At 38.1% G+C, this 24,228-nt stretch overlaps 4 protein-coding genes across 11 annotated transcripts in view; 3 read left to right on the top strand and 1 right to left on the bottom strand.

The window, feature by feature from the left end:
* Positions 1 to 95: 95 nt before the first annotated feature.
* Dgkepsilon (diacylglycerol kinase epsilon) lies at positions 96 to 11,184 on the top strand. 2 transcript variants are annotated; one of them, XM_074089206.1, is made up of 13 exons: positions 96 to 247; positions 965 to 1,025; positions 1,102 to 1,264; positions 2,145 to 2,260; positions 2,339 to 2,462; positions 3,298 to 3,371; positions 4,040 to 4,174; positions 4,596 to 4,732; positions 6,044 to 6,212; positions 7,789 to 7,957; positions 9,462 to 9,517; positions 9,608 to 9,697; positions 10,054 to 11,184. In XM_074089206.1, the coding sequence occupies exons 3-13, from the start codon at positions 1,123 to 1,125 to the stop codon at positions 10,171 to 10,173; spliced, it is 1,332 nt and encodes a 443-aa protein (XP_073945307.1). In that variant the 5' UTR covers positions 96 to 247; positions 965 to 1,025; positions 1,102 to 1,122; the 3' UTR covers positions 10,174 to 11,184. The 2 variants fall into 2 exon arrangements, with proteins under 2 accessions (XP_073945307.1, XP_073945306.1); XM_074089205.1 differs by lacking the exon at positions 96 to 247 and having other exon boundaries at positions 725 to 1,025.
* An 81-nt stretch (positions 11,185 to 11,265) lies between these two features.
* Positions 11,266 to 24,228, bottom strand: part of Dic1 (Dicarboxylate carrier 1) — a 40,644-nt gene continuing 27,681 nt past the window's right edge. For 2 of the 5 annotated variants that reach the window (XM_074089210.1, XM_074089211.1), the window contains exons 2-6: positions 16,395 to 16,567; positions 15,740 to 15,852; positions 14,642 to 14,781; positions 14,171 to 14,378; positions 11,266 to 13,823 (exon numbers count right to left, since the gene is read on the bottom strand). In XM_074089210.1, coding sequence (XP_073945311.1) covers positions 13,587 to 13,823; positions 14,171 to 14,378; positions 14,642 to 14,781; positions 15,740 to 15,852; positions 16,395 to 16,563 — 867 coding nt within the window. In that variant the 5' untranslated portion in view covers positions 16,564 to 16,567 and the 3' untranslated portion in view covers positions 11,266 to 13,586. Of the gene's footprint in view, positions 13,824 to 14,170; positions 14,379 to 14,641; positions 14,782 to 15,739; positions 15,853 to 16,394; positions 16,568 to 16,705; positions 17,009 to 17,746; positions 17,838 to 24,228 lie in introns of those variants that run through there. The other 3 variants (XM_074089209.1, XM_074089207.1, XM_074089208.1) reach the window with 3 other exon arrangements.
* Positions 17,018 to 24,228, top strand: part of LOC141429051 (kinesin-like protein KIF19) — a 51,019-nt gene continuing 43,808 nt past the window's right edge. Inside the window, exon 1 of one of the 2 annotated variants that reach the window (XM_074089204.1) lies at positions 17,018 to 17,087. Coding sequence is in view for 1 of the 2 variants with exons in the window: in XM_074089203.1 (XP_073945304.1) it covers positions 20,281 to 20,355 (75 nt within the window). In the remaining variant the exon portion in view is untranslated. Of the gene's footprint in view, positions 17,088 to 19,586; positions 20,356 to 24,228 lie in introns of those variants that run through there. The other variant, XM_074089203.1, reaches the window with a different exon arrangement.
* Positions 17,346 to 19,448, top strand: Elp6 (Elongator complex protein 6). Of its 2 annotated transcripts, none has more exons than XM_074089214.1 (2): positions 17,346 to 17,734; positions 18,310 to 19,448. In XM_074089214.1, the coding sequence occupies exon 2, from the start codon at positions 18,311 to 18,313 to the stop codon at positions 19,055 to 19,057; it is 747 nt and encodes a 248-aa protein (XP_073945315.1). In that variant the 5' UTR covers positions 17,346 to 17,734; position 18,310; the 3' UTR covers positions 19,058 to 19,448. The 2 variants fall into 2 exon arrangements, with proteins under 2 accessions (XP_073945315.1, XP_073945314.1); XM_074089213.1 differs by lacking the exon at positions 17,346 to 17,734 and adding an exon at positions 17,756 to 17,923.

Genomic DNA, 24,228 nt, shown 5'->3' with positions numbered 1-24,228 from the left:
CAATGAAAGCTGTCCCAGACAAACCGTAAAAAAAAAAAAAACAAGATATGAAGCTGGCTGGCTGGTCGCCCTGTTGTGTACGCGCGTATCGCTCTGGCTGCTGGCGGCGGGCGATGTTGCTGGGCGCGGGCCGCGTGCGTGTCGCAGACAGCGCGCGTTGAAACAAGACGGTCGCATTGCCGGCCAGCGGCCTGCAAGGTTGTATGAAATCTCTTTGCAGGCCGCTAGAGTGACCGCGCGCAGGCAGGTGAGTCACAGCGCCTGCAACGCGATACTTCTCAGCCTATTATTTCTAACACAACGTCAATATTTCATGTCATGTTTGAAAAATGACGCGCTTGTACCGCGCATAGTAACACAACGTCAATATTTCATGTCATGTTTGAGAAAATGTTATTTACCGCGTAAAACTAGACATTTGCAACTTATCCCTTGTAAGAAAGCTGAGATACATTGACAATTTGATAAGGGCTGATGTGGCCAAGTTAAGACGGGACATTGTCCATGCCGCCAAGTGAAGGTACACCACTATGAAGTTCATTTGACAGATCGCTTCAACACGTTTTGGTTGAGGCTAGTTTCATTATAAATTTACGTGTTTCTGCTTTATAGCGAAGTGACAAATAATTGCAATTGAGTGCTAGAAATAGAATTCAAATTGGATTGTGTTTTCTGGAATTTATTGTAATTTAATAGTAAAACTGGGAAAAATAAACACTTATTTATGTCGTTTTGTGATTGATTTTCGGACTTTCTATTTAAATTTCAAAATTAGTTTACCGATGTAATACATAAATGAATCCAAAATCTCATGATAAATTGTAGTTATGGATACATTCCTGAAATTAAATGACGTTATATTTAATTATTATTTTTTAATCGGTGGTTTATTTTTAAGTTATTTAGTTTACCGAATACTTCACGCACTTTTCGGTGATAATAATTATTTACAAACCAAATATAGGTCTCGAGGTCATACATGGAGAAGTATACAATGCAACAAATCGATTCCTTATAATAATTACGTGAGTAAAGTGGCGCTTAATGTGTTTTATTAATTCGCAGCTCGTATCGTAATATTTCTTTATGTTGATATTGCAGTGTACCGTATGCAGTAAGTTAATGCTGCCCCTAGTTGGTTTGTTCTGTGAGTGTTGCGCGGTCAGTGCATGCAAGAGATGCCGCCGCGTTGTTGACAAAAAGTTTCGCTGTAAACAGTTCACTTGGCCAGCTGACAAACCATTTCACCATCATTGGGTCCAGAGTAAGTTTCATAAAAATCTATCTGTATTTTAGCATATTTCTAATACATGTCTGTATTATTCTCTAAATAAATTATCCAGTCATACATTGCCTTTAATGAAATCTGTTTCAAGACATACCTACATAAGAATGTTAAAAAGGCTATCTACTGAATTATTTTGGCTTTATTAGAGAAAAACAAGTTTTATTGACTAAAAAATTTACCATTTGAATTGTCAATTATATTGTAATATGCAGACAATTTGTATACACATGTTAAATAAATTAAATTAAATATGAGTATAACAAATCACACACATGACAAAAAATTGTTCTTGTTTATGTTATATTTTTCAATCAGGAGTGGAAGTGGTTGCCATGGCTGAAATCAGTCGGAACATCATCATCATCATCATTTTATTTTGTCATTATTATCATTGTTAACCACAAGGTTACATGCTTTAGGGGACATAGGTGTCACCCAACTGGCTGTCACATTTACTCACCCAAATGAACCAATTTAAGCTATCTACTGAATGATCGCACAACAATCCTCGTAAACATTTCTTGTGTAACAGAGTGGTCAAGACATGGAACAAACTACCAGAACATGTAGTCTCAGCACTGAATGTGAACCAATTTAAGAACCGGCTCGACCAACACATTAACAATACAAAGGATACTTAACCAAGGAACAGCTAGATACAGGCACCTATCAGTTGCTTGCAACTGCCTGCCTGATAATTTATATAATAATAATAATAATAAATGATGCATGACAAGTTATGAATATGAAGTTTGGCCAAAACCAAAATTGAACCTTTAGTCAGTCACTAGGTTCAAATATAACTTTTAATTTCTCTGCTATATTCTGATTTTAAATGATATGACAACTTTTCCAGCTGGTACAGGTCGAGGAGACTCAACTGACAGCAATGAAGATCTTGCCAAGAGGTTCTACTGTTGCTGGTGCCAACGGACCAAGCTGTGCAATGACAGTGCTTTTAATGACTCAGAGGTTAAATTCACATTTATTTCACTGATTCATTTTCGCTGAAAGATAACTTCTAAAACTATAGCAATAATTTTGTTTCAGATATGCGATTTCCAAAAGTACCGTAACATAATAATTCCGCCAGCTTGTGTACAGGTTGAAAAAGGAGTCATAACCAACATCAAACCAGCTCCTGTGGAACACTGGGAGCCACTCTTTATTTTTGGTTATTCATTTAATTACAATTAAATTATTAGAAGTATTACTGATGAATAGAGATTGCTATCAACGTGCAGTGTTTATTTGTGAACCTAGTAAGGCCAGCAGATAAAGTAGTACATGCTAGATGCTTAATATTGATGTGTTATATTTAACAGAAATATTAAATATATAACTTTTTTTGAACTAGTATTTTCAAAGGACAATGAGCAAATTTGTATGGGCACTGTCCCCACCCAGCAACAGAAACGAAACATGTCTCATTTAATAGATCTTGGCAACCTGATTATTTTTTACTATGATGAGGATCATCCTATGTATGGGGTTTTACTTTTAGTTTTACCTATGTATTATTGCTAGTAACATAATGTTTCTGTAACCATATTCCTGTAACTTTCAATTAAATAAGCAAAAAATCCCATACATAAGACAATCCTTGTTGTAGTAAAAAATCATCAGGATGCCAAATACTATTAAATGAGACATGTTTCGTTTCTGTTGGTGGGTGGGGATATTTCTGCCCATGGTCCTTTGATAAGGGATAAAAAGATTGAACTGGGTGTGTAATGTAAAGCTTAATAAATAAAAATAATGTATGTATTATTTTAAACAAATAAGCTACAAATAAGTAACTTTTGAAATTGATGTCAACAAAAGAAAGCTTGAAAAAAATTGTTAATAAAATAAACACTTAGCCATATTATTCTCATAGACACACAAATTTTTTTCAAGCTTTCTTTTGTTGACATCAATATATATATATATATATATATATATATATATATATATTTTGGATATTTTGCATTGGTAATCGAAATCACACATTTCTACTGTAATTTCAGCTAATCGTAAATCGGGCAGCAACAGGAGTGATGAGGTGCTATCACTTTTTAGGGGCCTCCTTAATCCAGTTCAGGTAAGCAAAAGCTAGATTTAAAATTATGCACATTGTCATGTATTTTTTATGACTAGGGAACAGTGATTAAGCATGAAAAAATACATTTAATTACTATTTAGAAGGCAGGGTGAAGCGCCCAATGCAAATCATCCATTGTTTAAAAGTGCTGTATGTTAATCATAAACAAAAGAAAGACGCAATTGAGTGAGTACAAAAGTTAACACATATGGCCCTATAATAATACCTACAGACAGACCAAAGGCGTGAAGTCACGCTGAAATACTTTCATAAAAGGATGTTACGGCAGTCTGCCTTCCTCTCGACTTCGCTAATAGTTGTGTGTTGTTTTTTGTGTGGTATTTAGACTAATGAGTTTATGTATGTTCTTATATAAAACAATAAACTTGGAGGCCTTGACCATTTAGCACCCCCCCCCCCTCCCATATGTGACCTCTTTATATGAAAATCGCAATTACTTATTTTGTTCCTGCGTCACAAACTGCCGTACCCCTCCCCCCCTAAATGTGTGACGTAATTTATCCATGCATGACGCTTATATTATTTAATATGAGAGTGAGAGGGACGGTACGATCGAATTTCGTAGTAGCTCCCCAGATGAATGAGAATGGCCGAAAAGCGCTTGGCTGGTTGTTTCGTATGCTGGACGCCGGTTGTGTGCTGTGCAGGTTGTGGACATGAGCGCGACCGCGCCGGAGAGCGTGGTGCGCTGGATGCCGCCGCGGTGCCGCGTGCTGGTCGCGGGCGGCGACGGCACCGTCGCGTGGGCGCTCAACGCGCTGCAAAACGCGCCGCACGTCAAGGTACAACGCACGAAACTCTAACGGTAATCGTTAGGGCCTTTGCACATGCACACCGCGCTATCAACCCGTGTTTACCCGTGTGACACACGCGCGAGTTGTATGGCTGCTTTATGGAAAGAAAACGCGCGGTCAAAGCGCGTCGACGGCGCGTGAAAAAACGCGGTGTGCAAAGGCTCTTAAATTCTGAGCGTTTAACAGTCACGCACGCCATTCAGCGCTTATTATGTTTGCCAGTCAAATCACTCAGTCCCCCGCGATACCTTAATTTGTCCTTCTGCGCATCACCATTCACCAATAGACACGCAGGGATCGGCAACGCCAAAAGTTAACATTTACTTAATTTCCCAGGTTTATTCAGTTACAATTTTTTTTGTTTCATAATTATGTTACATGATTGAAACTGTCTTATCGGTTGGTGTAGGCGTCAGTGGCGATCCTGCCTATGGGCACAGGCAACGACCTGTCACGCACGCTGGGCTGGGGCGCCGGATGCGGCACTCTGGACGCTCACGCTATCCTCGCTGCCGTGCGCCGCGCCGAGCCACAGATGCTGGACAGGCAAGTAACGCCTCTTTTCTCAAACATGATATGAAATATTGACGTTGTGTTACAAATAATAGGCCGAGAAGTATCGCGCTGCAGGCGCTGTGGCTCAGCTGCGTGCGCGCGGTCACTCTAGCGGCCTGCAAAGAGATTTCATACAACCTTTCAGGCCGCTGGCCGGCAATGCGACCGTCTTTTGTTTCAACACGCGCCCTGCGACACGGCGCACGCCCAGCAACACCACAGCACGCACAGCAGCACCGCCAGCAGCCAGCGCGACACGCGCGCACACAACACTGCGACCAGACTAGCGTCCCGCCAGCTTCATTTATTGTTTTTATTTTTATTTTATTTCATGTAATGTTTGAGAAAAGCACTATACAAGCCTCGGCCGGAACCTGGGGTTGCCGGCCTCTACAGTAATGTACTATTAAGTGCCTCTCCAACTAGTGAAGATTGACCATTCTCCGTATATCTGATGCCATCTTTTTTCTGTTATGGTAGGGACACACATGGCGATAAAACTTCGTCTTCAGCCTACGGCATTGTGCATGGCCACATTGCAAACAAAGAAATATCGAGTTTACCGACAGTGGGGCGAAGCGTCTGCGGCTTCGCCCGAAGTGCCGAAGTATTCGTGAATATTCGGCTACACAGATCGCGATAAAGCGAATGTTCGCGTTAACGCGATGTGTGTGGCCCTAGCATTAAAAAAGCTCTGCGGCGCTCTTTCCCGTCTATTCCCGGATATTGTGTAGTCACGATTTCTTTCTAAGACCCACTGCTCTTACGGAAATAAGTAGTTACATACGTAGGTACGTGTTACGCCCAATCGTAGGTAGTAGGCACGGCAACAGCATAGTCGTACCTACCCACAATCGCGTAAGCAATTTTGACCGAGGCTGAGTTTCGACCAGAGATGAGAGAATGTGCTGCGAGGAATGTGTTTTTCATGAACCAATAGAAACACTTCATTTAGGCAGCAGAGCGGTACTGTGCGAGGATATGTAAATGAAGCGTGAAAAACACATTCCTTGGAACACATCCTCGCACATCTCTGGTGGAAACGCGGCCTTAGAACGAGGCAGCGATGAACTTGACAATTAAGCAACCTGATTGATAATGCTTAATGAAAATTATCATTTTTTTTCTAAAATAGGGAGTGTTGAACTTTTTAACCTTGATAGATAAATATCTGCCCCGACCGGGGATCGAACCCGGGACCTCAAGTTTCGTAGTCAGGTTCTCTTTACTGAGCTATCCGGTCGTCATTAGCAGCAGCAGCATATAACAGTGGGCGATGACGATGATGATGATGTGTGGCAGGTGGAAGGTGACCATCCGGGGCACGCGCGGGCGGCTGGCGCGGCGGCGCGAGCGCGTCGTGTTCGCGCACAACTACGCGAGCGTGGGCGTGGACGCGCAAGTCGCCCTCGACTTCCACCGCGCGCGTTCCATGTTCCTCTACAGATACGCCAGCCGGACGCTCAACTATGTCAGTGATGCCACAGATAACGATACACTACAACATAATGGGGGCTTTCCATTTGCGCCTGGCACCAGCACCGATGTCGGCGCGCGCCGTGCCGGTGCCGGGGAAGCAGAAATGTATGAAAATGTATGGCTCGCTTTTTCACTTACCGGCGCTGACGCCGGCCAGGCGTTGAGTCCCGCCGGCGCCGCTGCCGTTGCCGGGGTAGCAAGCTTCCCACTCGGTGCCGGCCCGGAAAAACTGTTGTAGGTATATGAAATATGAGCAGGTTGTATATGAACTGTGCTGAAGTCCGTGTCGGCTACATACCAAACTCGAAACTCGAAGTTTGTGTCGTGCGTTCCCTCTGACACTTGTACTTTTTAATACGAGAGCGAGAGGGACGGTACGATACGAACTTCGATTTTCGGACTTCAGAGTAGGCCTTAGTACTGTACCACTACCGGGCGTAAACGGGCATCGACACCAGCGCAGTGGAAAAACGAAGCCCTGGCTCCGGTGCCGGTGCACGGCCATGCCGGTGCCGGGCCGGCTAATGGAAAAACAGCAAATGAATCACACTTTATTGAACACTATAATACGTCATTACATTAACAAACGGGTGATAACTTTTAAGAGAAGAAAAGTTTTTTTAAGAGAATTGAATCACAAAAGTTCACTACTATGGGTGATCGACGGCGGTGGGGAAGTATATTCTATTGATTGTATGGAACGACTGGCTATACCTATCTACTGAGAGAATAAGCTATACAGTCATGATTGGGATCGAGATGCGAGGATAAAGTTCTATTCATAATTTGAAACCAATCAGCGGCTTTTTTATATAAGAGGGGGCAAACGAGCATGCGGGCCAACAGATGCTGATGCTGGACTTAAGCGGCGTTTCTTTAATTAATTTGTTCTAAATCATGATAACGAACAAGATGTCATCAGACGTAGTGGGATGCGACCAAAGAGTTGGGTTGCACTTGTTTTATAGGGACAAATGACAACCACTACAAATGTTAGAGGTAAATGCTAAAAAGATTAGGAACTACTAAATAAATAGGGTCTATCTCTACCTCATTTTGTTTATAAAGGTTGCCAACTCCTGGGGCTTTATTCACCATCTCTTTCTACCGTCGTCTTTTACCGTAGGTATATAACAGAAAGAAGTGGTGAAAACGATTGTAATTTCAAGTGCTTTATACAATAAGGTCTCTACTAATCTAGTCATTCTAGTCCATTTTCTTATCGTTTGGGGCCCTGTTATACCCGAAAGACCGAAATGTTCAACTGACTTTCAACAGATATTGGCAAAACGACCTCCAAAAACAGTCAGTCTTTTTAAAGCTAACTGAACAAACCAGTGCAGGTTTTTTTTAATGAGTGTATAGGCCACTTTATTTCCGCCGACCCATGTACATACCTTTCTAAAATAATAATTTTGCATTTATAGTAAGGAAGGCAGTAAAGTTAAATAAACGAATGAATTTCTCTTAAATTTGCCGCCCCTAGGAGGCTGCCGCCTCTAGGCTGCAGGATATAGGGCCTATTGACAAATCTAGGACTGAAACAAACAATGGTGCGGTTGAATCAGATGGCGTACGTGTTTCTGGGCGCGGGCCGAGCGTGGGACGACGGCGGCTGCGGCGGCCTGGAGCGGCGGCTGCGGGTGAGGGTCGACGACGCGCCGCTCACACTGCCGCCGTTGCAGGCGCTCGTGGCGCTCAACATACCCTCCTGGGGCGCCGGCGTGCAGCTCTGGAGTGAGTATCTCGATATTGGCGATACAATTTTTTTCTTTGTGTAGCTGTGTGGCTGTCCGGCGCACTTCGGACAAATGTATTTATGAAGAAAACGAGATCTTATTGCCCATGTAAGGATCCGTCTCAAACATTTGCACTTTTCTGTACATTTTTTAAAACAATTTCATAATAAATAGTTATTTGTGTCACAAGGGAGCAAAATGGTGTATTTACGGCGAGGGCGTAAATTGAATCCAGAATGTAGCGAAGGATTCTACAATAGAATCCTGAGCGTAGCAAGGGATTCTTAAGTAGAATCCTAAGCGTAATGAGGGATTCAAGTGTTAGCGCCCAAGATGAAAATAATTTTGCTCCCGAGTGGCTCATACAACTTTTCACACTGAGCATTAATAATCTTGAAAAAAATAATTCTTAATATTATTAAAGAACAACCAGCATAGAAAATGGCGTGGCTTTACAATTATCAACTTCAAAAAATGGCATTTGCAATAAAACACTTAGAAAAGCCTTGAAGAGAAAAGTTGCACTTTGCTCCCTCTCGTCAGGGAGTAAAAGTTACTTTTCTGAAGGAGAGGTGTGAATTTTTTTTTTTTTTTATTAGCCTAATAATAAGTGCAGCCCTTCTGAACATGCACTTGGGTGGGGCTTTGGAGCGTTTCAACCGCCGTTGCCAGTGTGTTACGAAACTAATAATAATATGTCAACTAAATGTCTCAATCACCACCACCATCACCACCAAGGGTGTTGTATTCCATGGACATTATTCTTAGATTTCCGTACGACACAGGAACCGGTAAGTACTTGAAATGCCTTAGATTTATACAAGGTGATCAATCCAAATTGGTCAGTAGGGAGAAGTCAGAAACTATGAGAGGTAGCGAAATCTGTTCTAAGGAACCATGGCTTCGATTTTAGATTTAATAAAATATGCATTTTTTTTTGTTTTAACTCATACATAACCAGGAATCGAACCTGGTCAAAATCTCTGTAAAATATGTTATAAATTCTGCACTTTTTTCGTTGTTATCGTTGATAGTGTAGTGTGAATAATAAATGAAAAACACATTTTACAAGCTTTTATTTTAATTTATCGAACCTGGTCAAAATCTCTGTAAAGTATTTTCATACTCTATCTTTTAATCTCTCTTCTCTTTTTAATCTCTGTAAAGTATACAAAAGTGTAATACTTTACAGAGATTTTGAACATTCCCGGTTATGTATGAGAGTTAAAACAAAAAAAATTGTCTTTTTTATTACATGTAAAATCGAAGCCATGGTTCCTAAGAACAGATTTCGCTATCTCCCATAGTTTCTGACTTCTCCCTACTGACCCATTTGGATTGATCACCTTATAGGTATACATACCTTAACCAGACAAGCAAAGGTTGGCCTTACACGAAACTATTCCTTAGTTTCTTTTAAAGATTTTCCACTACAGTACATCCTTCAAAATAAGTGGACCAGATGTTTTCTTTGAAAGGGTTCACATAAAAAGTTTTTTCAGATATGGGAAACGATGGTGACGTGGAAGAACAAAGCATAGAAGATGGAAAACTCGAGGTAACTTTGAAGTAAAATACCTTGTTTGCTTTGCTTGGTTTGATATTTCATGCCCACTTTTGTAAATGATTGCTGACTGAATTTCGACAGGTCGCTGGGATATCGTCGTCATTCCATATAGCGCGATTGCAGTGCGGATTGGCAGAACCATATCGGTTTGCACAAGCGTCAAAATTAAAGGTAAGTGTCCAACTTGTATCTGCTATTTGGCGTCACTAAATCATCCTACTTATATGTAAAAACCTAAGTTAAGTCCCTCTGGTGCACAGAATTGATTAGAAACGTTATTCCAGAAGCTTGATAATGATGACAATGAAAGTACAGTCAACAAAAACGCTTAGATATTTTTTTATCAAAAAAACTTGAGAGTTAATTTTGGTCAGTTGTTGACTTTCAATTTGGTATACATAATGTAGGTTGGATGAAACTGCAGTAACGGTCAGCAAAAAAGCTTGGTTTTAAAATGATTTTATAACAAAAACTTATTTACTCAGTATACACTATACAACTACATAGTATTGTCTTGTAAATTCCAGATTGAACTGAACGGTTCGTGCGCGATGCAAGTCGACGGCGAGCCGTGGATGCAAGGCCCAGCTACTATTACGATCGAGCATGCGGGGCAGTGCCGCATGCTGCGTGCTAGAACCGACTAGCCCCGGCGTGTTTGAAGACTTTTGTTAACGGTTCGCGGCACCACCGCTAGATGTCACTTTTCAAAGTCGTCTCTGAATCCTCTGACATACTAGATCGGCGTTTTCCAAATAGTCGTGACCCGGTACTGGGCTACGAAAATAAAACATCGGGTCGCAGCGTTGTCTCGTTGTTTACCATCAGTCATTGGTAAGCTAGATCTCTCATGTCTAATTATCAACATTATGTGGACATTGAAATGTTATTTTTATTTTCCAAGTGGATAAGAAAACTTGTGGTGGGTCATTATTGGGAAACATTAATTAAAATAACCGGGCCAGGGCATAATAAAGTTTGGGAAACGCTTTACTAGGCACTGCGACAATGCCATTACCAAATCTGTACTTTACGAAAATGCGCTTTGATTTTTAGGTTTTTTTTCCAATTCTATATCAAAAATATATTTTTAAAATTAACTCGACGTTTCGGTCGCGTTACAGCGGCCTTGGTTACGAGTAAACTGAATTTTAAAACATTATACAATTATACATAATCTAACACCAATTTTAAATAATGTTAATATAAATATTTGACTTCAGATCGTCGGTTGTTTGACGGTTGCCTGTCGATTAGGGTTACCTTTTTGAGCGTATAATTAAATTCGGAAAAGGGACCCGCGAACGTCCATCTTAGTTCTTAAGGTAGCACCCAGTATAAAAGTGTGATGCACAAGTAACTTTATGGATAATTATTTAATGACAAGTTGTACTTAAGTCTTAAATTTTAGTAGATAATGGACCTAATGAAAATACTTCAGGCAGTAACATGATTATATAGAAGACGAGAAGTCATTGCCTGTTGAAATATTGTATTTAATCTTGAATCCAAAATATCCAAATGGACAGGGTGGATGTTTTATTAATTAGTAATGAAAAATGACTTGTAGTTGCCTTAACTGTTTCGATGTTGTTAAATTGTCATCAAATCAAATTATAATATGTATTGAGTCTCATTTTAATGTGATCTGTCTTTTATGCAGTTGTTTTATTTTACCTCTCGTTTTCGCCCCCTAAGGTAAGGTATCTTAGGTTCCCAAAAAAAAAACAATAAGCACATCTCTTCAACTAAGTTATATATATTTCAACATTCATTAAATAAGTTTTCACTAATAGTCAGTAATTCGCTATGAACATTATGTACCTTTGGATACGAAGAACGATTTCTTAAAAAAGTAAATGAAACTTAACAAATTAAATGTTTAAAAAGAACACTAAAATCGTGCTAAAGATTGATAAAAAAATAGACAAGTCAAAAATTCGAAAATCATACATTACACAAAACTAGGAATGCTATGTCGAAGAAATTTAATTACGTCTTGTTTGTTCTATTTTTAACAATTAATATGGAACCCCTCACTTGCTATAAGTAAGGACACGTAAGGATGCCAACGTAAAACATTTGATGACACTGAACTTGGTCTAACCTGCTTCACAACCACAACGCAAAGCTAAGATGTTTGATGGCTCAATTACACAAGGCCAGACCTCTGATACTGCTAAAATAATCATACGAAATAGCCCTAAAACTGTCAAGTGCAACGTTTTTATGGTAGGTACTACTATGAGAATCGTCCGATGGCTGAATCAATCTGAGAGACAGAAGTGCAGGCCCGATCAATGTAATTGAACCATGTTAAATACCAACTGCCTAATGATGGAAACTACAGAGTAGATGAAACGTTTGATAGCAGCGCCACTAAGTGTCAATTTGTTTTAAACCACCATGCAATTTCATCGTTTCGAGTACAGTAAGTACCTACTAAGTTACCTACTATTATCGGCAGTATTGTTCAAAATAAAGCTTTTAAAATGAACAAATCCGCTTATTTATTAGAATAAGGCCCTGTAGTCCGCACTGCGAATTTTTTCCGCGCGAATTATATTACGCTCTTTACATACAATTTTTTTGCGATTTCTTTTCCGCCAGTGCGGATACTCGTATAAGATTCAATGTGTTACAGAATTGCGTGAAAAAACCGCGCGGAAAAAATTCGCAGTGCGGACAAGGTCTAAGACTATGCGGACCGTCACATTTAACGCGTGTGCATTAGCCTTGGCAGCCTCATCCTGGTTAGCGCAGTAGTACTTATTATTTCATCGCGCGATGAGAATACTGCCGTATTGTCACTATCTTGTAATAATTAGTAAACCGTTGTGCGATTATACGAGGTGATGGTAACACGCCATGACAACTGTACCCGTTTCCTTTTATCGCACTAGTTTTTAACGGCAATGCCGTATTTGCTTCAGGAAATATTTATAGGTTGCCATTATGACGTAACATTTTAAAATGGATGCGCCTGTAAGGACTACAAAGATGGCATGTGCAACTATACCGTTGCACGATGTAGTAAAAAGGATTCATGCAAAATTTGTTCGCGCGACATCCAGCTATAGGAGTAGGACACTCCGAAATTAGTTCAATTATGTTTGATGGCGCGCATCCGATTAGTTACGTTACGCCAGCACCGCTTAATCCAACAACAACCACCAATTAATACGAGGCCATTATAAATAAGTATTCGCCTAGTTTCACAGGAATGTTCAGGCGCAAGTAAACATATCAAAAATAAACATTTCAAACCCTTACAGATCGTAATGGAATCATTTGAGGGGCTTCTTCCTGCCACTTCTTTACCACACACAGTATTTTTTCTACTTAATAATAATGATAATGTAAACGGCATAGATATCACGATAGCAAAACTGCAGACTATCATTAGGTACATTTGATTTGGCCATGTTAAGTATAACTTCAATTTAAATGTACTTACAGTATGGTAAATAATTAAAATAACATATTATATAAATTATGGAATATGTGTGGTCATCAAACCATACGTTAACAAATTGAGACATCAAAAAATATTTTCTTATTTATCTATAGGTTCCTTTAAAATGCAGAAACAACAATGTGTAAAGATTTACAAAACAAATAATAGATAATGGTCAAAAACGAGAAATAATTTTAACAAAATAAATACCTTAACATACCTCAAATTGTGACAGATCGTTAGTTAACTGTTTTGGACATGTTTTTATCTGTTGATTGCTGCTATTTACAGCAGGAAGACTAGAGTATGTCAACTAATTATTTGATGTTAAAATTGTTAAAAAATATGTCAAAAACTGTCAAACTATAACATTTTACTTCCGGTAACTTTTCCTTCCTTAGAGTAATGCCTTTTAACTTGACTGGTCTAAATTCTCCTAAAAAGATCTATACATACATTATTTATGATCACAAATTGTCTAGTTTGTAACATTCACTACTTAATCCAAGATACGGTCAATACCCCGTGGTGAACAATTTTTAAAGTAGGTATCATTTTATGAATGCTTTTGAAATTGGTCTCGGTCCATGTAAGTATTCAATTCTAGGCCTTGACATACCCAAAGTTTATCCTTAACTGTTCTAGGAACACGAAAGTAAGAATAGTGTGAGGAGCGAGCCTTGCGAACGCTGGAATGTATCCTTTGTAGAATGCAGTTGGCCCCTCCTTAGCCGTACTAAGAATGAGTTTAAACACACTCTTCACTTCTTCACGCTTGGCGTTCATTGCCCTCGTCTTAAGCACATCGACTGGTTGAGTCAATGTTGTCGCAATAGCTCCCTGCAATGCAACAAAACAATATGAATTAATATGACCTCATACTTATTTAAGATTTCAGTAGGTATTAAATCTTATCTACGTAATCAAATCAATCACAAAATGAGTCAATTGAATCTGTTTTAAAATATTTTTTAACTAGGTAATGTAAAAATTGAGGACCGTTGTCCATCAATGTAGTGGAATGCGATCCTCACATTTGCCTACACATTAATCACCATTTCCTTTTAGCTTTTGCTCTCACGAAATTAAGAGAGCAGATGATTGAAGATGGAAATCTTACCAAAATACAGAAAATATCCATGAAAAATACGGTTTTTAATAAAATTAAATTATATCACAATACTTACCGCTGAAAGACTAGAAGTCACATGCGTCACCACATTATCTCCGAAGTATGGTGTGCTAAGCAATAAGGCTTTAATTTGGTCGTAGAAGGAAAGCTGACCGATGGTCATGAGCGCTGCTCGACTGCAGTTCATAGAGGCACCAGCCCAAAGTTGCATAATACCTTCCTTCGTTGCCACTGAATACATCCCATGGAATACATTTTTGTAACTGAAAAAAAAAATATACATTTGTTAAAATTACACAGACTTAAAGATGCAAAGAATTCAGCTATGGCTATCCCACAGTAACTATCCATAAAATCCATCCAAATCAATCCATAAAATTTCCATGTCAAATAGCAGTCTTTTTTTTTCCCATCTCAATATAGGTATATACTATGTTTGTGCTTAATTCCATAAAGATCCGTACAGTGGTTAATTTTGCAACACCAGGAAACTGAAAGTGGTTGAGAGTGCCAAATATTCACTTACTTCCTTTTGTGTTCAGAAGGGAGTTTTATGTCATTTTGCATTCTTACATTGACTAAATCTGACGGGTTGCCAACAAGGCCACCAGCAAACCCACCAAGGCCTGCCAGGAATGCAGACATGTAGAATGGTAGTGGACTGCCCTGAAACATGCATGAAGTGTTTATTAGCCACCTATGTTACAAATATTAAAATCTTATTGGTTTCATATTTTGGCAATGGAGTAAGAATTGCAATAGTACTTATTTTCATTCCAATTTTTTTTTTAGCGTGACTTCCTGCCAAGGGTGGATCCTGGGGGGTCATGAGGGCCCCCTGTGAGCCCTGGGTTGGGTCTTGCAATAATAGATTCTCATTGTTTTTAATAACGATAATATCTTTCTGTGACAAAAGAAGAGATTTTTTTATTATTTGATTAAAGTTATTTTTACAATGAAGTCTCAATGTTTTATTTACGAAAAAATAACTAAAAGGTCCCCGGACCTAAAGTATGGAAAATGTGGTTTCAGTTAAATATCCTGAGATTTTGATATGTTATAGATTTCAAATTCCTGCACAAAAGTGTCTAAAAAACTAAAGTAAACTCTGAAAGGGTCCCGGAAACAGAGGCAGCACCCTTAGAGACTTTTGATCAGGACTTTGAAATCTATAACATATCAAAATCTCAGGATATTTAACTAAAACCACATTTTCCATACTTTGGGTCCAGTCTTTTGACTATGTGACACCCCCCCCCCTCCTCCTCCTGGCAATGAAGCTGGATCCACCCTTACTCCTAGCTACACTTAACATTTTTAGCACTTTTGAAGACACTCAATGGCAAACCTTTCAAATTACAGTTAATTTTACAGTAATCTTCAGTTTGGTCATGGTCACTGAACTTGCTAATGACCATTGTTTTCCACCTTTTTTAGTACAGTCAACGTCATAAATAAGTGATCACTTTTGTACCTCGTCACTTTAACATCATGTTTGAAAAGCCATATGAAATTGTGTAACAACTGAAAGCAACAAGGACAGGAACATAAATGATCACTTATTTATGACATTGACTGTACTATGCTGTCTACAAATCTTATATTAAAAAAGGTAAGAACTCACATCTTTGGGAGTGAAGTGCTGCTTAGCAACCTCATAAATCCCAAATCTAGCAGTGGAGTAACTGAGCTGACGTGTGAGGGATGCAGATATGCCCACATAGAGGCCCATAATGCCTGTAAATTAAAATTGCTCTTGTTAACTGTTGAATTAAGATTAGTGCACTATTTTAGAAAGATATAAGTTACAATTTAAAAGTGGTAGTCTTTGTTTAACAGTATGCATTGAAGAGACTACTGCTTGTAAATTGTAACTTGTAGGTTTGTGAAATGGGCCATAGATATTTGTGAACTTCAACGCTTGTAAATGTTGTAGGGTCACCAACACCAATGTGTGACACACCAAAGCATGCATAAAAATCTGATTCAACTCTGTTTCAAGGGCCGGTAGGACAAGTTAGATTTTTTTGCACACTGCTGTGGCAGATACAGATACAGGTGTGAGGTGACTGTACCAGTGACTTATTTATTCATCTGGTTATGGGATTGTTACATTGTAAAACTATAATAATTGTCAATAAAGTCCTATGTGGTGAATTACTAGTTATTAACATGGTTATTGTAATGATAAAGTTTTACTAGGGATTAAATTTCAATATCTGTTGATTGCTTTTTACGAGAATTAAACTACTTAGTAATTAAATATTTAAAAATATTACCTTGCTTTTTTAAAATATGTGCAGTTAATTTAAACAGTGAATCGCCTTTTCCTTTTTGTGTTTGCATTTGGACCTTCAGCAGGTCCAGTGGGTGAGTGATGCTGGCGGCTCCGGCTGAAGCCAGGCCTCCGAAATACCATTTTGATAAAAGGACAGGTTGCACCGCCATACCACTGAAATTTCAGGCGATCCAATTAAAGGCAACAAAAATATTCTAAAGTTAAATTGTCTAAATTACCTACTTTACCACTATCTAAATACGTATTTTAACGCGCATGTGCATAGTATTAGTAGATACTAAAGAAACTTACTCCAACATTGTGAGGCTTCTGAGATTTATGTTAATATGATTTTAAACCAGTATTCCATTAAAAAAAAATTATATCGATTTGGTGACAACATTACATTATTCAAATTTAAATATACACTGAGATATTTCATGATTGTAATTTAATTTGTAAGCTGAATCAAAATTAGAGATTTGGTTCATTAATCGGAAGCTTTCATGGGCTTACAATATAATACGGCACGGATTCTACAGTGTACCTACAGACAACGTGTTATCAAGTCGGTCGTGTGCAAGGCAAGTCGAATGTCGGTCGACTGCGCTGCGTCAAGTAAACGACAAATGACGTTGGTTGACACTAAAGTTGACACAAAGCAGCTGTTCTCTGGGAGTTGTTCCGAAACCAGGTAAATATAAACCATGATACAATTCAGTTCAGTTTTAGATGTAATTTATCGATAGCTATTATCATCTATTTACTATCAACTGAAGTAAACTGTATAAAAAAAAACAGATACCTTACTTCTTAGCCCTTAGCAAAACGTGACTTTCGAGTCGTGACTCTCATCTTTTATTTTTATTTTTAAAACCATGTTCTAAACGTACTCTCATATGATCAGAAGTGCTGTCAATGTCACTGTCATCACAACAGAGATTGTTCAAAAACAGTTTATATTTGAACAATTCTATTTAATTTTAAATATTTGGATTTATTATTATTAGTAATAGACAAAACTAAAAATGTGCTAATATTTGTGTGATGAAGTTTTATAATTCATATTTCATGTACATTCACCTTGAAAGTTACGAGTAAGGTCACGGTTAACTTGAGATAAAAAGACGTTATCGTGAGACTGGGATTTGAACAAACATTATTGCTAACCTCAAAATTGATTTTACTGACTAAAAGCAAAAGCATTATATGATTTATGTGTATAATAGCCAAGGACAACATGCGAAAGAATTAAATCTCCATTTTCTAAGTCTATTTTCTAAGTTTCTAAGTTCTGTGTGGTTACTTTTAATTAAATCAATTTCTTTCATCATACAGCAGGTAAGTACTTACATTTTTTACTTTCGTTTCTTATGAGAAGTTCAGCTAATATATATCACCTGCCGTATTTAGCTCAGATTATTATTGAATTTCTATTAGATCAAATACAATGGAACAAAACAACACACACTCAATAAGTTTAAACTATGAAAGAAAATATGATGTTGACGAAAACCAAACTGCGAATAGGTAAATTTATTAGAAATGTATGCTATCCAATACAATTTCAAATTAAATATGCTTCAAATATCACTGTCTTTTCAAATAAAACAGCAATTTATTTGAAAGAACAGTGATTAATATCTTTTATTTCGCGGATTGAATTTAGCGTCATCGTTTTATTTATGAAAGCAATTGGAACCACTTATTATACTATAAATATTTAAATTTATTACTGTTGTACACTAGACCGCGAGGCGTGAGTTACGTTACAACTGAAATTAATAAGTACCGGTTGCGTCGCGCGGCGCTTATCGTCGATCGTAATCACTGTCAGTCTTGTTGTATTTATGTTACATAATTCTATGCAAAATCGTTTAAATTTTGTTATGATTAATCTCATTGTTATTTCGCAGGATGTCATCCGATATAATATCAAGTCTTCAGCTGGATAAAGCTATAACAAGCAACAGAGTTATTGTTGCTAAGGAGATCAATGGATGTGATAGTTCATTTATCACTAGCTGCATCCTTGGTCACTGCATAAAAAACAAACAAGCTGTGCTATTAATAACAACTCACAATTCCCTTCTTCATTACCAGAATGTGGGACTCAAGATGAATTACAATTTGGAAAAATATATAGACTCAGGCCTTATTAAAATCTTTAAATTAGATGAAGTACTCGTTAATCTTTTGTTGGCAAATGAAACTGATTCTCTGCAAAACATATTTTGTAGTCTAAATGAAAATATGAATTTAATTAAAGCAAATAATGCAGTAGTTAATATTATTTTTGATGGTGTTTCTCACTTGTTTGATATGCAGCACAGTCTAAGAGATGTCAATAAGTTTTGCAATAACATTATTAAGTTGGGTAGGCGTGACCCCAACTCATTTGTTTTGTTTCACTGTAACTTGGCAAGTGATGTTGATGTGACCCATGTGATGACAAATCTTCTGTGCCATACAGCCCACACAATCCTGGAAGTTGGGAATCTATCTTCAGGCTTGAGTGCTGATGTGTCAGGACATTTGACAATCAAGCATCCTGGACAAAAATTAGCTCTAGATCACATGTACACTATGGATATGAAACCCTCTAGATACCTCTTCAAATTATTTGATAGGGGTGTCAAACTATTTGCCCCTGGCACAGTGTGATTTTTCACGACTTTTTTGTTAGTTGACATTCCAATTATTTTATATATACTACAAAAATTTGTCATGGCATTGCCTAATTTGATTGTTGTTGAGGCCTTTATTTACACAAATTAGAATATAGTTTTATCAAATTGCTGTTGCCTTGGAATCAATATGAAGTTTGAATTTTGTGTATTGATTTGGAGGGATTGTTATTCTTCTTAAAACTTCTAGCAGAATAGTTCTAAAATCATAATATGTATCTGTCATCCTGTAATGCAAATACTTGTTACCAACACAGTTATGTATTTAGGTAACTATTTTCAAATCTTAAGTTTAGATCTACTACAATTTGTAAAAGTATTTTTGGCAAAACCTTACTTGGACAAATTTCCAAATAAAAATGTTCATTGAATAATATTTTGTTTCATTTAATCCCTTCTTTATAGTATATAATCTATCAATTCTTCAGTTTTTAGAACGCGCAAGCAGCATCATAACAGAACTCATAGGAAATGCAAATACTGTATTAAGTAAATATAAACCACTTTAAAACTTCAATAACGCCCCTCCTTTCTCGTTAACTTGTCATATAGAAAATTATATTAGTTATTTGAAAATGACGCGCATATCGAACTATGTATGCCATACCTAAGCAATGTGATATACGGTCAGGGATGCTGAGCAGCGGCTGTAGCTGGGCGGTAGCGGCTTTAGGGTAGGGCGCGGTGGGGCGACCGCCCAGGGCGCCTGAATTAAGCCTGTACCTTCTAGAAAATTCCCAAAAGTTTGGAGCGCCGAGGAAATCTCGCCCAGGGCGCTGGAAGTGCTAAAACCGGCACTGTAGCTAGGCTAAGAGTCCTCGAGGAGCAATTAATACAGACGTATACATGTAATAGCGCATGAAAGTTTTATTTGTGGTGATTAGCTGTTGCCCCAGCGACCGCCCCGAGTGAAGGGTATAATATTTTGAACACTGCTCAGTCCACGTGAGGTAGTACGGCTGAATACCGCGTACCTGCAATTACCATGTCGGAAAGTTTGACGCATTTCCCACATCATTCGTTATATATGGCACGTAATTCGTTAGGCTTGAAAAATGATTGATTACCCGGTGTCTTTATAAAACATTTTTTTAAGTGGGTGAATTCGTTATTTTTGAGTGTTTGTGAACAGTTTGAGCAGTAGGGCGGTGAGTGTGTCTGGTAAAGCTACTCGTAGAGTACAGGATCAAAGGCAATGCTATGACTCAAAGCAATCTGACCACGCCGGATAAGCACCATGGTGGGGTGCCCACGGTCACCGAGGAGAAGTTGATGGTAGGTATTATCGTAACGTAATGACTGGATATATATAAACAAGCTAACGAGACCTGCCGTATTTTCTATTAAATTCTAAATTTATAAGAAAGAATAGACTAAGTAGGTACGCTATCTGAACTTTAAGTTAGGTTAATTAGTTAAGTATGCACACTTTCTGGGGTTCCGGAGCCAAATTTTTTTTTTATTCGACTGGATGGCAAACGAGCAAGTGGGCCTCCTGATGGTAAGAGATCACCACCGCCCATAAACATCTGCAACACCAGGGGTATTGCAGACGCGATGTCAACCTAGAGGCCTAAGATGGAATACCTCACGCACGTGCCCGTAATTACACCGGCTGTCTTACTCTCCACGCCGAAACACAACAGTGCAAGCACTGCTGCTTCACGGTAGGATTAGCTAGCAAGATGGTGGTAGCAATCCGAGCGGACCTTGCACAAGGTCCTACCACCTGCAAAAAAACGCAAAACAAAACCCTTATAACAAAAATAAACCAAAAAAACGCAAAAACGCAACCCTTATAGTTTCACCATGTCTGTCTGTCTGTCCGTCCGTCTGCGGCTTTGCTCAGGGACTATCAATGCTAGAAAGCTGTAATTATGCACGAATATGTATGTATGTAAACTATGCCGACAAAATGGTACAATAAAAATTTCAAAAAAAAAATTGTTTAGTACCTATACCTCCCATAGACGTAAAGTGTGGGTGATTTTTTTTTCTCATCCAACCTTGTAGTGTGGGGTATCGTTGAATAGGTTCGATTCAGTGATTTTTGGCAAAATATTTAACATTAAAGTGCAAATTTTCATTAAAATCGAGCGTCCCCCCGCCTCTAAAATCTAAACCGGTGGGTTGGTTCCATTTGGTCCTGATTACATCTATATGTCTAAAATATCTAAAACCAATTCAATGCAGAAATAATTTATGAAGTATTTAGAACGTGAAATCGTAAACGTGTTCTCAGCTCAAAAGTTACATCAATTCAATAAATTATACTTTGAAAATAGAAACAGACTGGAAAGCGAAATCCCTGATGAAGACTAGATTATATTTGATTTCGGCCAAAAACAAATCCGAAGACGCGTTGCCTCATTCAAGTTCGGCGGATGCTCCTACAACGTCAGACACATTGGAACAGGCGAGGTATCTGTCAAATGATGTAACCACTGCTCAAACGAACGATGTTGTTGTACCTAACTGATGAACCGAAAAATATGGACATTGTACTGTGGACAATAAATTAATACTTATTAAACAGTTAATTTAATTTTAATTACCCAATAAGGAGGTGGTGATTTGGCAGATACACATTATAGGTAATAGTCGATAACTGGGTGTCGGTTACTGGTAACTGTTGATGACTGGGTGTTGATTACTGGAGATTCGGTGTCGACGATTGGAGATTTATACACTTTTTCCTTTTTTGGGTTTTTTTTCTAGTCCGTGTATAGTTAATAAAAATAATACATTCTATTCTTATCTCAAGAATATACCTTACCATACTCAATCGTTACTTTTGGTTTAAAGATGACTAAATGACCTTTAATTTTATAAAGAAGCCCACTATCTCCTTAAAGTGTCGATCATTGGTGCCACTACGTTAAATACAAAAAAGAATATATATATATCAAACTTTCAAGGAAAACTATAACGGCTAAGTTTGCTTGAGAATTATTAGTAGTTTAAGAGTAAATAGCAGCCTAAAGTATAAAATATACCTAAACTTGGAAGATTCCGTATAAAATACGAAATCCTTAGAAAAATATTACTTATTTTTTTCGTAATGGCTACGGAACCCTATTTTGGGCGTGTCCGACACGCTCTTGGCCGGTTTTTTACAGTTCCAGCTAGTGCCTCTTGCAAGGAATATTTCAACAGATGTATTTACAGTATTAATTTTCTACTGTTTAAATAACTGTTTAATTACACTACCTAGCTATCGCTCGCAACTTCGTCTTGAGTCTCGCGAAAACTTTATACACTCGGGATGAAAGTTGGTGTAGAAATTAGAATATTACAGCTTTCAGTGGCGTGGCGTCGTAGCAACTCGATTCTCACCGGGTTTCCTATTTTTAAACGTGATGTCAGTGATGATAAGTAGGTAAGTATGGCAAAGCTTGTAAAGTAAAGCGGTGTTGCATGTGAAGACATTTCACACGCTTCTCATTCTTCGGGTTACCAAAACAAAAATAAGATCACTTCATGCCACTGGTAGCTTTCTAGGTAGGTAGTGCAAGATTTTTTAAAAACCGTTTAGGGCCTAGTTCCTGAGATTACCACACTAAAAAAGTTTACCTGTGCATCCTTAGCCTTACTTCCGTTTCTAATATGCTTCTTTAGGCACCTCCTTCCTACCTGACTAATATAATAAATGCGAGAGTAATTTTGCTTGTATCCGTCTGTCTGTCATCTCTTAACGTTCAAACCACGGAACCAATTTAAATTTTATTTTGGGGTTTCGGGCCCTGGGAAGGACATCGAACAATTTAATCCCAGAAAATTGCGTAGTTTCTGCGGAATAGTGATAAACGAATGCTTGGCACACGAAGTCTAAGTTTAGTATAGAATTTAGTATCGTATGGTGGACATCAGAAAGTAGGCCTATTTATTGGATTAACTGTTACCCGCGAATCCGTCCGCGTAGAATTCTATTATCGCTATCCCGCGGGAAATATCAATCAATCAATCAATCAATCAATCAATCAACCAATCAATCAATTGGTGTGAATTGTCCCGTGATATTTATTTTTTATTTATTTATATGCGATTTTCCGGGATTAAAACTATTCTACGTTCTTCCCCAGGACTCAAACTATCTGCATACCGAATTTTCATCGAAATCGGTTCAGCAGTTTAGACGTGATGAGGTAACAAACAGATTTACAAACTTTCGCAATGATGATATTAGTGGAATTCTGCGGGAATAACTAGGTAGGTACCCACATGCGCAGCGCAGCTCAAATAAATATGAGCGAGCTTTCGAAAACACTACTTAACTAACGGTTGGAAATAATCCCAACAAGCAGAGTAATCCTATAAGAAAGGACTATAAGTCTGTCTTTACCAATAACCTTCTTATAAAGAACTTGCTCTGAACTATTTTACTTATAACAGCATTATACTCAAGAGCATCCGATTTTTATTTTGATATTATAGTTCACTACAAGATTATCTTATGTAGATCTTATAACATACTATCTGAGATCACTATAGTTAGCAACATTTTAGTCTTATATGTACAAGAGTCTTATAAGTGTTAAAATACTTAATAAGAGCGTTATAACATTAAAAACCAGCCAAGAGCGTGTCGGACACGCCCAAAATAGGGTTCCGTAGCCATTACAAGAAATTAAGTAATATTTTTCTAAGGATTTCGTATTTTATACGGAATCTTCCAAGTTTGGGTATATTTTATACCTTAGGCTGCTATTTACTCATAAACTACTAATAATTCTCAAGCAAACTTAGCCGTTATAGTTTTGTTTTCCTTGAAAGTTTGATATACTTACTACCATCCTGATTTTTTTTTAATTTTTCCACCCACCGGTTTAGATTTTAGAGGGGGGGGGGGGGCGCTCGATTTTAATGAAATATAGTTTACATATATATCCGTGCAAAATTACAGCTTTCTAGCATTGATAGTCCATGAGCAAAGCCGAAGACGGACAGACAGACAGACAGACATGGCGAAACTATAAGGATTCCGTTTTTGCAATTTGGCCCCGGAACTCTAAAAACTGTATAAGTCACTAGATCAACCACTATGTTAGTTGACGTCAGCCATTGTGATTCTAGCTATATCATCTTGACGATTCGAAGTGCTTAATTATGGATTTAAACGGTTGGAAACGATTCAAAAGAAGCGGTGGC

Source organism: Choristoneura fumiferana, chromosome 6 (genome assembly GCF_025370935.1).
Source record: "Choristoneura fumiferana chromosome 6, NRCan_CFum_1, whole genome shotgun sequence".
In the NCBI taxonomy this organism is placed as follows: Eukaryota; Metazoa; Arthropoda; class Insecta; order Lepidoptera; family Tortricidae; genus Choristoneura; species Choristoneura fumiferana.
The sequence above is the reverse complement of the archived record's forward strand: the minus strand, read 5'-3'. Positions and strand labels throughout refer to the sequence as shown.

Excerpts from the sequence above, each read along its gene's own strand:
- Dgkepsilon (XM_074089205.1), top strand. The coding sequence starts at position 828 with ATGGATACATTCCTGAAATTAAATGACGTTATATTTAATTATTATTTT. Across the intron at positions 2,463-3,297 it reads GGAGCCACTCTTTATTTTTG|CTAATCGTAAATCGGGCAGC; the intron begins GTTATTCATTTA and ends CTGTAATTTCAG. Across the intron at positions 9,518-9,607 it reads TAGAAGATGGAAAACTCGAG|GTCGCTGGGATATCGTCGTC; the intron begins GTAACTTTGAAG and ends GAATTTCGACAG.
- Elp6 (XM_074089213.1), top strand. The coding sequence starts at position 17,844 with ATGGAACAAAACAACACACACTCAATAAGTTTAAACTATGAAAGAAAA. Across the intron at positions 17,924-18,309 it reads GAAAACCAAACTGCGAATAG|GATGTCATCCGATATAATAT; the intron begins GTAAATTTATTA and ends GTTATTTCGCAG.